General features: G+C 40.1%; 2 protein-coding genes across 5 annotated transcripts in view; one reads left to right on the forward strand and one right to left on the reverse strand.

Annotated features, from left to right (window-relative positions):
- The first annotated feature begins 1155 nt into the window (after positions 1-1155).
- hpda (4-hydroxyphenylpyruvate dioxygenase a) lies at positions 1156-5073 on the forward strand. Its single transcript, XM_049742890.2, has 14 exons — positions 1156-1231; positions 1345-1371; positions 1488-1550; positions 2681-2785; positions 2859-2901; positions 2974-3056; positions 3273-3362; positions 3432-3538; positions 3658-3735; positions 3829-3991; positions 4052-4123; positions 4197-4319; positions 4386-4502; positions 4802-5073. The coding sequence occupies exons 1-14, from the start codon at positions 1229-1231 to the stop codon at positions 4913-4915; spliced, it is 1188 nt and encodes a 395-aa protein (XP_049598847.1). The 5' UTR covers positions 1156-1228; the 3' UTR covers positions 4916-5073.
- Positions 5074-5355: 282 nt separating this feature from the next.
- LOC125982295 (E3 ubiquitin-protein ligase RNF43) overlaps positions 5356-12699 on the reverse strand; it is a 46189-nt gene continuing 38845 nt past the window's right edge. The window contains exons 3-10 of one of the 4 annotated variants that reach the window (XM_049742750.1): positions 12603-12696; positions 9770-9844; positions 9543-9677; positions 9317-9415; positions 8987-9157; positions 8802-8904; positions 7250-8668; positions 5356-7174 (exon numbers count right to left, since the gene is read on the reverse strand). In XM_049742750.1, the coding sequence (XP_049598707.1) occupies positions 7149-7174; positions 7250-8668; positions 8802-8904; positions 8987-9157; positions 9317-9415; positions 9543-9677; positions 9770-9844; positions 12603-12696 (2122 nt within the window). In that variant the 3' untranslated portion in view covers positions 5356-7148. Of the gene's footprint in view, positions 7175-7249; positions 8669-8801; positions 8905-8986; positions 9158-9316; positions 9416-9542; positions 9678-9757; positions 9845-12602; positions 12697-12699 lie in introns of all 4 variants that reach the window. The other 3 variants (XM_068653103.1, XM_049742749.2, XM_068653102.1) reach the window with 3 other exon arrangements.

Genomic DNA, 12699 nt, shown 5'->3' on the forward strand with positions numbered 1-12699 from the left:
CTTTTGGTTACAGACGGGAATTGACCTAGAATATTCCCCGATACCCAGTAAGCAACCACGACACCGCACATCAACCAAGTTATGAATGATTTACTCCAGTGACATTTTTATCCTGAGACGCCGTGAGTCTCAATGTTTTAACACATGAATGGCATAAAATGTGTATGATTTGCAGTTAAAATTTATTCTATTAACATAATCAATCAGACTTTTGGATTAATTAATCTGATTAATTCACACAATAATTCAGATCACAAACAAGCACATGCCAAAATGAAACCACGCTTTGTGACTGACCTCTCATGTCACGTATAATTGCGTTCTCTGGTGGCAGAAAAAGGAATATTTATAGATTTATACATTTCAGGAGTCCTCGGTTTTCATTCATACGGCGGTGACGTACCTGCAAGCTGCACGTAAATTAGTCAAAACTACAGTACATATATAATATGAATGAAAAGCTCTTCTAGGACATGAATGTGAAACATTTAAATGGAAAATTACATAAATTCTAATTAACTATGCTGTCTATACACACACTGCCGTAGCGATAGAAAATAATATGAAAACGTCGCGGAGAAATCAATGTATTCAAGTTAGGCGCACTACGGCGACGATGACGCGCATACTAGTCCTTTCTGTACTACAATTCCCATCACTCCTTGCGGATAAAGCAGGCGCATGCGCAGTTAAAAGGAGGTAAGTCGAGATATCTAGATTAGAATTAAAAGAGGCAACACAATTTTAAAAAGCCGATTAAGAACATATTCCCTTTTCTGCGACTTTATTTATTATACATATTTATTCATTTCATTTTGTCCAATTCAAGGTGACTCAGCTGAGTGCTATAGCGCCCTCTATTGACCTACCACCACAGTCCACATGCGTCATCACTGCACAGATTTACTTCATGATACTTCCTCCCATATTCTAAAAGCATACCTAATAATTTTACTTAAAAATCAATTGTTGACAGTAATCGTAATGCTGGTTTGTATTTGCTCTGCAATTGACTGATGACTTGTGACTTGAACTGTGGCTGGAAGGCAAATGAGTAGTTGAACTTGCTCCACAAAAGTGACACGAAGAGGAGGTGGACACTGGACAGGTGGGTGTAGATACCCACTGACCAATCACAGCTTGCCATCAGGTCAGTACATATCAGCAGCAGAGACATAGATAGATGATTTTCATGTTACTCTCGTTGGACTGACGCTCTAATTGCACCATGGTAAGATTATCATAGCCAATTAAAATGATGCTGTAGAAAGTGTAAATAACAATAGGAAATATACACTATGAAGAATTTGATGATGTTATAATAATAATTATATATTTTTTTAGACAAGCTACACTGATAAAGGGGAGAAGGTAAGTTAGTGTCAATTTTGAAGGCCGGATGGTACGTTCAAGAATAAATTAAATGTAGCTAGTGATATCGCTGAAATACGCAAAAAGAAAAATCACATCTATTTTGTCTTTTCTAGCATGAAAGGGGGAAATTTGTCAGGTTTCATCATGTCACTTTCTGGGTCGGCAATGCCAAACAGGTCAGTATATGCCATAAAACAATTTTTTTTTACTTGTCTGTACTGATATGATGAATTTGGATATGTAAAATGATACAAAGTTTTTTCCCCGCGTAATAATAAATAGTAACAGAGTAAGCTAGACTTGACATCATTTTCTATTGCAGCACAGTTTATAATTTGTTTAGGACAAAATTAAATTATGTGAAACCTACAGACAGATTTTGAGCATTTTTTTTTTTTTTTAATAGCTGTACTAGTATTTTTACTGTCCTTCCTCCCACATTTCAAAAACAGGGATTTTAGGCTAATGGAAGACTAAATTATTAATATATACATGTTTTTTTTTTTTTGTTGCCTCTCACTTAAAGCCAGAGATTGGCAGCAAAAAAAAACCCCACAATTATTGAAATAATAATATAATAAATATTTTCTATTTTGTAAATATTTTGACAAAAACTTTCATGTCTAAATTATTAATATTCACATGAGTAAATATCGAATGCTCTAGAGGAGGGGTCAGTGACATTTTGTCAACCTGTGAGCTACTTCATGGGTACTGATTAAAATATTTGAAGGATACTTCTGAAATAACAATGTTGCTTATTTGGGGGTAAATCATTTCCTAATCCTCAATGCACCAGCTATCTTTGTTTTTGGTCCTGCGCTACAATACTGACCTTTGCACTACACTTTTTTTCAACAGTCAACTTTTTAAAAAGAATAACAACATAAGTTAGATGCATTTTTTTTTTTAACAATACACAAATTAGAACAGGTCCATTCATTGACACTCCTTTATCATTTCTAACTACAAACTATCAATGTAATAAATAAATAAAAATGAAATTTTATTTCAAAATGTGGCCAGGATACAAATATTTCTAATTTTGCTGAATAGAAATGAGACATAAATAAAAATGAAATTTTCATTTTAAAATATAAAAAAAAATTCAAAATACAAAAAATGTAATTCTAAAATATAAAAAAAATATATCTAAAATACAAAAAATAGAAATAAATAAAATTAAAATGTAATTTTAAAATGCGGCCAGGATGCAAATATTGATCATTTTACTGGTTTGGCTAGACTGAATAGAAATGAGCCTGCCTTATCTATCATCAATATTATGAATTGGTTATGTCGACAGGCGGCATCCTTCTACTGTGACAAGATGGGCTTTGAGCCTCTGGCCTACAAGGGCTTGGAGACTGGCAGCCGAGAACGAGTCTCCCATGTCATCAAGCAAGATAAGGTACAGACAACTTGAACATCCTTTATGGCCACTTTTTTACCTCCATTTTGACCCTGCTCTCCACTCCAAACAGATCATATTTGCATTTGAATCTCCTCTCAATCCTGGAAATGAAGGCAAGAACCTTGAGAAGACATGACATAAAAAATCAAACATTTCTACAATAACATGATGTCATTTCCTGTCAGAGATGGGAGCTCACTTGATGAAGCACGGAGATGGCGCCAAAGACATCGCCTTCCAAGTGGAAGACTGTGACTACTTAATCAAGGTCCAATTAAATCTTTTTGGAACATGACCACTTCTCCAGCTTGGACGAGTGCAGCCAGCTAAAAGGGCACTCGATTGAACTCGTTATCTACCCCAAGGTCAAAGCAGAGGTTTAAACAAATAAATAAAGATCCGGACTCGTCACAGAAGTACAAACAAGTGTAGAAGACAGTGGAACGGCCAAACTTGATGACCAAAACATTTATTCCACTTTTAGACAGCCAAGCAGCGAGGAGCTATCATTGTGAAGGATCCATGGGTGGAGGAGGACATCCACGGGAAGGTCAAATTTGCTGTGGTGCAGACGGTGTGTTAACGCACACACTCAAATTGACCTGGATGTATTTTTATGATAACAATAAATCTCTGCCTACAGTATGGAGATACGACACACACGTTTATTGAGTACCTGGCGCCCTACAAAGGTCTTTTCCTACCTGGCTACAAAGAACCCATGTTTCGAGATCCACTCTTAGCCAAACTGTGAGTCATTGCTATCATTTGTAATCTCATTTACAAAATGGATTGAGATAATCCAAAGGATGTCAGAGTTCATCCCACATGTTTGTTCATCTCAAGAATCAAGGTACTTCTGTTCTCAGCCCACATGTAGGTTTGCGCTTCATTGATCACGTAGTTGGCAACCAGCCAGATGATCAAATGGTGCCGATATCTGACTGGTAAGCACGTCCACATCGTTGACATAGCAATGTCCAAAGAACATTTACCTCTTGTGTCCCCACCATAGTGAGGTCTCCTTTTTCTCCCTCCAGGTATCAGAAGTGCTTGTTGTTCCATCGGTTCTGGTCCATAGATGACAAGCAGATCCACACGCAGTACAGTTCACTCAGGTCCATCGTGGTCACCAATTATGAAGAAACCATCAAGATGCCCATTAATGAACCTGCAGTGGGGAAAAAGAAGTCACAAATACAGGTGGGAGCTGAAATAAGCGTTCAGCGCAGGAACAGGGTTTCATCACTCTTCCATATGCAGGAATATGTGGATTATAACGGCGGAGCGGGGGTTCAGCATATCGCCCTCAATACATCAAATATCATTCAAGCTGTGAGTGAGTGTTTTATTATCATCTAAATTTCTGGATTTTTAAAATCAGCAAGTTAAAACACGTTTTCTGAAGATTGTGAACCTGCGCGCCCGAGGGATGGAGTTCCTCTCAGCACCTGACACCTACTACGAAAGCCTAAGGGAGAAACTCAAAGCTGCAAAGATAAAAGTGAAGGAGGATCTCAACCGCTTGCAGGTGAGGAAATATTAGTCGCCATTTTGCTGCTATTCTAATATGAATAACACTGAGTTTTCTTTCAAGGAACTGAGGATCTTAGTGGACTTTGATGACAAGGGTTATCTCCTCCAAATCTTCACCAAACCTGTGCAGGATAGACCCACCTTGTTCCTAGAGGTCATCCAGAGAAACAACCATTTTGTAAGTTGAAAACAATCATTTCATAAAAGAGGTCAAGTTGCATCAATGTTATTTTAAAAAAAAAAAATGGCTGAGTAGGCTCAACACCTGTTTATGGTTGCCACCCACCAAGTTCAGTAAATCAACCAGACGCAGTTTCAAAGGTTTCCCGCGTCCCCGCAAGGGTTTGTCTCCTCCATTTTTTTTTTTTTTTTTCTCCGAAGGGCCAAGCGTCTCGCCAAGTCTGGGACGCAATGTTAGAAAGTAACCTCCTCAATTTCAAAATTAACCCAATTTTTTAATCTATGCTCTCTCTTCAGGGATTTGGAGCAGGAAATTTTAAGTCCTTATTTGAGGCTATTGAAAAAGATCAAGACGCCAGAGGCAACCTGACCGCGGTGACGCCCGACGGCCAGGTTCAGGCCTTCTACTGATTCTGCCTAGCGACACATCTGAGAGGCGATTAATATCGTCCGTAAAGCCAAACAGGAAGTGCTGGCTGTCTCCGAGTAAAGATAGTCAGCCATTTTGACATTAACAACACTTGGAGCACATCATGTGTCCTATATGTAAAATACATTCCACAATTATACATGCATGTATTTATTTACATATAGGACTTGAGTAAATTCAGCCATGAATAAAAAAAAATAAATAAAAAAAGAAGAGCTGCTGCAATTTGTGCTTGTTCCCCAAAATACTGGTTAGAAGAAGGCAAAGCAGAGGTGGCAAAATTTTAAAGTAAAATTTTTTTGAGTACATACATAATAATTAACTACCAAAAATTTTACCAAATAGGAAGATGCTAATCTACACGAATGTAGAAGTCAAGCTGGAATTACAACTCTTTCTATGGAAACGCAGGAAACACAGATATTTCAAAATAATTTATTTGCATATAATTGGAATGAAGACAGGTTGATACATTTGTGATGGCACTGGTTATTTTCCATAAAGAAAAAAAAAATAAAAGAATTGGCCTATACAGAAACCACCCTTTCAAACCTGAACAAAATGGATAAATATATTAGTAAATAAATATATTAGTGACATGTCACTATATTGAAATGTTCTATTATACACTATTTGTTTTTGTTGTACTCTTTTTGTACACAAGTATCTAAAACATACTGACGGATCCCTTGGTGGTCTGGAGGGATTTTTTTTTTTTTTTTGCACTCTATTTGAAAAGGCAGTGTAAGCTTAAAATTCTTGCAAAACATACACAAACAGAATTGTTTGAAATTGTATGAAATTTGTGCACTCTGCCTTTTTGGGGCTTATTTATACTTTTTTTTATGTCATATTTTTTCTGTATACATGTGCTTCACCCAAAGTGCTGCTTTTAATTCAGTCACGTCCATGGAAGAGGAAAAACCTGGCATAGACAATAAAAGGCGCATGAATCCTTTAGCTAGGGAATATTAGTATAGGACAATATTTCTGTTTTTTGCACCAAAATTGATTACCACTTTCATTTTGCTTCAGTTGAACAAAGGGGGCGGTATTTCAGAAAATAAAAAAGGAAACGTTGCAAATGCATTAAGGCACATATGAGGCTCTAAGTGCTACAAGTTACATTGCAATGCCCTGGAGCTTTAAGGGCACTAAAGTGTATCCGCAGTCAAACTGCCCTTTGTCAAAATAAAATAAGGCACGTAGGGAGAAAGAACTCCTACCGGACTCCAATGTAGCGCGGTAAACTGCAAATATGGAGAAATAGGGTTGGTCATTTTGTGATTGAAGCTGTATGTGCAAAGGTCAGGTGTTGAGCGATTAAAAGGGTCCAGAAGATTCTCGGAGCTACCCATGCGGAAGATATCCATCAACGTTTGTTGATCATTTTACAGTTTCAAAATATGATGTTACTAAATGGGCCACACTGAAAAATATTTGCTGATAAACATTGTAAATAATTCCAAAATAAAAGCCATCATTTTTCAATTAAGGAGGAGCCCAACCAACCCCACCCCCCATTTCTTTTTAATTATTATTATTTTTTTAATATGGCCTAACATTGACTGACTGCGATAACTGAATGTTTCCAATGTTTTCGAGGGTTACAACGCAGAACCATTTTTAGTAGCTTCAGTTGCTGGAGAAGTTTAGATCACAAAAAAAATTCCCTCTGAAGCACAGTGCCAACGAGACTTGTCAAGTTGACAACACTGTTCAGTCATTTTGAAAAAAAGAAAATAAATCCCCCCCTAAAAAAAAAAAAAGAAAAAAGCTGCCATTATTGAAGTACTGTATTGAAAACAAGGCCCACGGAAGGCTCAGCAACCTCGTTGAACTTTTATCCCTCTCTCACATTAGAAACATTTTTAGATTGCGGGAGCTAGTTGAATGTGACAAAAAAAAAAAAAAAACTACAGCAGTACCTTAAAAGAAAACCCTGTGTGTGAGGCAAGACAAAATCGGAGCTGAGGTAGGCTTAGTAGAAAGAAGAAAATGAAAATTACGCAAAGGTACCATGGTGAGAAAATCAATTGTGAATTACGAGAAACCTGCACACATATCTGACCTCATGACTGTCAACAACCAGAACAAAGATCTTGCAAGCAGAATGACTACGTGGCAGCAGGCAAAGAGTGCGAGCAACTAAGACCATCATCCATTTGTGCCTCCTGTGTAGCAGCGTCATATTAGGGGGAAAAAAAAGTTCTCTCACACACCGGACTCCTCTTCAGATCCTGCCGACACATAAAAGAAAAATTCAATTTTCCCACAGACTTGGTGATAACGAATAAAAACAAAATGTCACCCACCCTGATTGTATATTTTTTGGCAGTATAAACAAATGTCTGTGTTGCGATCTGCAGTAAGGCCATGATGGGATGTGCAAGGAGGTCTCTCGATGGAGGTCTTGGTCCCCAGGAGCTGAGGTTCAGAGTGGGCCTCCTGCACCCGTTTTTGCCAAACAACTCCGGCGCAGCAGGGCCAATCGTCTATACCTCCCGAGTCCAGAATGAGAGGTACAGGAAGGAGGGCGGGGTGAAGTTCAGGGGGAGAGCAGCAAAAGCCCGAGCCTTGGCCGAAATGGACGCGGATGCTCCGATCATCCTGAAGGTCCAAGCTCTGGTGGAAGCGAACAGAAGGGTGGTCTCGTACACAGCTCCGCCCGAGAGCTGCGGGAGGGTGTCCCTGGTGGCAGCAGTGGGTTTGTAAATGTAAGGGCACTAAGACAGAAGGTCCCGAAGACGGGCTTGGGTCCTGATCCCGACCTTCTGCCCCAGCACTAGGCAGATGTGTACAGTCTGGTTTTTGGCACTGGCAGTGACTGGACTTAGGTGAGTCTTTATCCAAGACCAGTGTCGGAGGGGGGGCGGCTGTCCCGACCTCCTCATCCGAGCCTCTGTTTGGGCCCTGGCCGTGCTCCCCGTCCTCGTAGTGGTGGTGTCGATGGCGGTGGTAGTGAATGTGGCTAAACACAGCCTGCGGTTGCTCCTCAGGGCAGCCCACTTTGTTCACCACCGAATCCAGAGACCGAGGCCGGCTCTGGGCTTCCACTTCCACAGAACCCGGCCCAAAATACACAAACGGGTCGTAGTCGCTACTCAGCGAGCTGCGAAAAGTGGACCAGCTGCCGTAAACTCCCTGCAGGGACACGTCGGTACAGTTCAGAACCGAGTCGCTGGAGGAGCCGTGGCACGGTCCGGAGCTAGAGTCGCTCGCCGGCCCGTCGGCTAAATATCCACTGCGGTCCGTGTGGTAGCTGCCGCCGGAGCAGCTGCCCTCGTCCAGTCGGCCGTGGGCCGCCAGTCCACGGCTTTGTGGGATGTGGTGCACTCTGGAGTTGGAGGCACTACGCTGAGCTGGACAAGATGAACGATAGTTGTGACAGGACCGGCGAGGGGTGTAGTGGTGACTGGAAGGCCTGCAGTTACCCCCTGTCCTGTGGGGTCTCCTGGGACCTTCTGCTGGAAGGTGATAGCCACAAGGAGCACCCAGCGGCCTGCTGCTGGTGAGCAAATGAAGCGTTTGGTTGGCCATGGGAGATGAGGAATTGTAGTGGCCGACTGAGGAGTACGAGCCAGAAGGTCCACGGGGATAGTGTGGCCTCATGGAGAAAGGGATGTCATGCTGGGGGAACGGGTGGTTTCGTGGGCTGCTGTAAGCTTGAGGGTGGAGGAAACGTTGCTCCGGACTGGATTGGAGTCGGTTCCTCTGGCCGTGCCTCTCAGCCCCTGTGGATGACAACAATATTTGGATGGATTCTTAATGGACTGATCTCAAATGATGTCAAAATAAAAGAATGAAAAGTTCCCTGAGTGTGTCAATGAAGGATGCCATCTATTTTTGCGGTCAATAGATCCTCACCCATGATGTTGTGCATGCACAGAGGACAAGTGCGGTGCTGCAGCAGCCAGGGATCGACACAATCTTTATGAAACTCATGAGCGCAGGAGATGATCCTGAGATGCTTGGGTCCAAAAAAAAAAAAAAAAGATGGATGTTTATAAAAGGCAAATATATCTTAGGTGCCTTTCTTTTTTTCTTCTTACCTGGCCATCCTGGAACTCCTCCAGGCAGATAGCACATACTGGGGTGGAGTTGGAGCTGCTTGCTGAACCCCAGGCCCCACGGAGGCGCTGTGAGCTTGAGCACCCTTGGGAGATGTAGGTTTTGGTCTCCAATCGACTAATTGCCCTCATGGTCTGCTGATGCACCGAGTCCTACATGACGGACGGTACAAATTTAGGCGTAAATAATAAATATATATATATCTACACTAAATATGAAATTATATAAAATTTAAATATATTAAATATAAATACAATATATAAATATATATAAAATATATTAAATTTCAAATAAATACTGGTTTCACCTACCCAAGTTCTATTGGACTTGCATTTATAGCGGAAAGCAAAAATGAGGATGATGGTCACGACAGCCAAGACAATGGTGAGCAGGATACCCACCTCATGTGACTGAAAATTGAGCAAATATTAATTATAAGAAAAAAAAAAAAGGAAACATTCCTTGCAACCCTTCATAGACCCCCAACAAATAAAAAGTCTTGCAGCTGCATGTGTGATTTTGTGAGCCAGTACTTACCCATCTGGACTGCTCCACCAAGATCTCAATACGAACTTTAGCCTCCTCGTTCTTGTTGACCAGAGTCATCAACTCCTCCGCATCCTCAGCATACACCAGCACGACCGGGCGGGGAAGGGAGTCCGTTTCTCTCAGCTGAACGACAGTTGTGCAAACCACAATGATGCAAAAATACCATCAAACTTTATTAGCATTGTTTTGACACACAGGCTGACCTTTGAACTCACCTCGGCAGCCGCGTTGTCGTCATCGCTGACATCAAAAATAACCGCCTGAGCTCCCTTTTCCAGTGCCATGCGGGCCTGCAAGAGAAAAGTTACACGGCCAGTTCAAATAATTTGTAAATATCATTACTATATGTAAAAAGAGGTCTTTTTTTTTTTATTATAACATTGTTTTGATAGAATAAATTTCTTGGTCAATGCTAATACCCTAGCTCTTGTTAGGAAAAAAAATAATACGATTTTTATTATTATTAAATATAAAATAACTATTGCTCATTCAGTATATTGAACTGCCACTAGGTGGCAGTGTGGCAATATGAGCACATTCTCGACACATGTTCAGCTCTCCTTTGAAAATGTGTTCCTGGGAATCTCATGGTCACAGTACCAACTTGCTGCATGGCCAAAAAAAGTTCTCATAACGATGAAGAGCGTGACCAAGAGTGTGTGTGTTGGTTATGAGGAGTCATGCAAGCAGAATGATCGCAAAGATTGTTCACACTTTAAAACTCAATTTAAAACTCCATGTCATTACAACTTTTTTTTTTCATTTTCTTCACACAACATTACAATCTAAAGTTGGTAGAGCCTTTAAAAAACATTTATTTACAAATTCTTTGTTTAATTGGATTTATACTTTATATTCTAGTTTAATGACATTTATGGGAATTTGACAACAGAATTTTGAGTTAATTCAAGAACGTAATCCAGTCAGGTTTGCCCCGCCCCCAAAAGTGATCAAGAGGATTCAGTTAATTGCTTGGTATTGGAATTTTCCTGTATCAGATGCACGGATTTTGTTGATTTTCTTGTTGGATTCTTGTCTGTTTTTTCCCAAGCACTTACTTAGTGTTTACTCATTCCTCTGTCTGGCTCTCAAGTGAGAGCCTTTTATCCCAAAGCAGCTGCATGCTGCAGCTGAAAACATTGCTAAGAAAGCAATGAGAGTTTTGGATGAAGGCGACAGGGCAGGAAAAAAAAAAAAAAGGAAAGCGTGAAAATAAAACTCCCCTTTTTCATCAGTGTTACATCACACGGCGGGCAAAATGAATCTGCAGTGCCGCCTACACATTCACAGAGCAGGCATCACTCAGTTGATCCATTTCACAAGTTAATGAAAAACCTCGTTTGTTGAGCGACTGTTGAACGCAGAACATTTTTTAACACTTCAAAAGCGGGGGAAAGTTAATACATGACAAGCAATGAACAGACGGTTCCTTTGTGTAGATGCAACGTTGTAAATGAACTCCTCCTACATTTGTGCCCTCTCAAAGCATAAAACAAGTTTAGAGTTTTGCAAAAAAATAAAATAAAAATGAAGATTGACAGTACAATCTTTTATGTGGAATCCAAATCGGTTGCCAGATGTATTTCCTTGTTTCATCAAAGCGGTAATTGTGGGACGTGTAGGGGCCAAGATGAGGTGCGGCCACATCGGTGGGAGAAAAAAAAAAAAAAAATAGAAAGCAGGATCTTTAAAATTGGATTTACAATTCAGATAGACACTAAAGCGAATCCATCTAATCCATAAATCGCTAATTTATACACAACACAAATAAAAATTAAAAAAATCCACCTGCTTCAAAAAACAATAAAATGCTAAATTACAGATATCACTAAATAAGATAATTAATATGGAGGCTTCCCTCAATTAAATTGAATTTAGCAGCCTAGCATAACATGTTCACGAACACAACACCCCGACATCTCTGCTGAGTGACGCAGCCGGAAATCACTTGAGAGATCTGATTACATGATTATAGGGGTTATATTTAATCTTTACGAGCGCAGAGGATACGCACAGTCATACGCTAACTAGACAAGTCGAAAAGAACCTCCGAGCAAGATTGATCGGAAGCGAAACAGACATCAAATAGTCACCTTGGTGAATCACTAGGGAGTCAAAAAATGAGAGCCTCTATTAATTTTATATCAACACCAGATTTCTAGCGAATCTATTTTATTCCAAGTAAATCTGAGGTCAGTTTTTTTCTTGCTCCGTCACGCATAAAGCACACAAAACAAAGTGAGCAAGAACATTTGCTAGATCTCAGTTTGAGCAACACTCACTGGCTGTTTGCACTAATCGTAGCTGCCATTGAGTAAACACCACTCCAGCCATTGATCTGCCCTCTCCTTCAGTGGGTGGCCCTCCTTGAGATCAGCCAGTGTGGTTTGTTTACATCCCTGCTGAATCAAGTGGGTTGGTAAAATTGACCCGAGTGACAAAAGGATGGCTTCATTTTGCATTCACAGGGGGCAAGCTCATTCTTTGCATCACTTGAGACATTCAGTTATGCTTTAAAAAGCCAATGTACCGTATTTTCCGGACTATAAGGCGCACCTAAAAACCTAAAATGTTCTCAGTGCGCCTTATAGTCCAGTGCGCCTTATTATATGGACCAAATTCCTAAATTTAAACTGTCCCGAAGCATTGTGTCATGAAATCAATCATAAACGGCCCGCTGAAGACTATGAATCATGAATCAAAAAGACTATGGGTGATTATTTTGTGATTATAAAGTAATTTGTTGCGTCTGAAGATGAAATAAAAAAGATAAAATGGAGAATGATTTGGATTAAAAATCTGACATGATGCGCCTTATAGTCCAATGCGCTTTATATAAGGACAAAGTTTTAAAATGGGCCGTTCATTGAAGGTGCGCCTTATAGTCAGGTGCGCCTTATATTCCGGAAAACAGTTTTTTATTTTTTTTTTTTACTTTCTTTAACTCTTCTGCATTTTTGGGAAGCTGCAACAAAATAAAGAAATATCAATAAATTTAAATGAAGATTTTTTTATTTTATTTTAATAGGAGAAGAAAATATAGCGCACCTCTTTAGGATTGAGCGTTCCTGTTAGTTTGATGACCTTGTTTTTATGCCGTAGTATATGTATATGTGTCTGCTCTCCTCTGCAGCTGTCCACTCTT

Source organism: Syngnathus scovelli, chromosome 15, assembly GCF_024217435.2.
Source record: "Syngnathus scovelli strain Florida chromosome 15, RoL_Ssco_1.2, whole genome shotgun sequence".
NCBI lineage: Eukaryota > Metazoa > Chordata > Actinopteri > Syngnathiformes > Syngnathidae > Syngnathus > Syngnathus scovelli.

Coding starts and splice junctions, on each gene's coding strand:
- hpda (XM_049742890.2), top strand. Junction 3,736..3,828: donor ATGGTGCCGATATCTGACTG/GTAAGCACGTCC, acceptor TTCTCCCTCCAG/GTATCAGAAGTGCTTGTTGT. Junction 4,503..4,801: donor TCCAGAGAAACAACCATTTT/GTAAGTTGAAAA, acceptor CTCTCTCTTCAG/GGATTTGGAGCAGGAAATTT.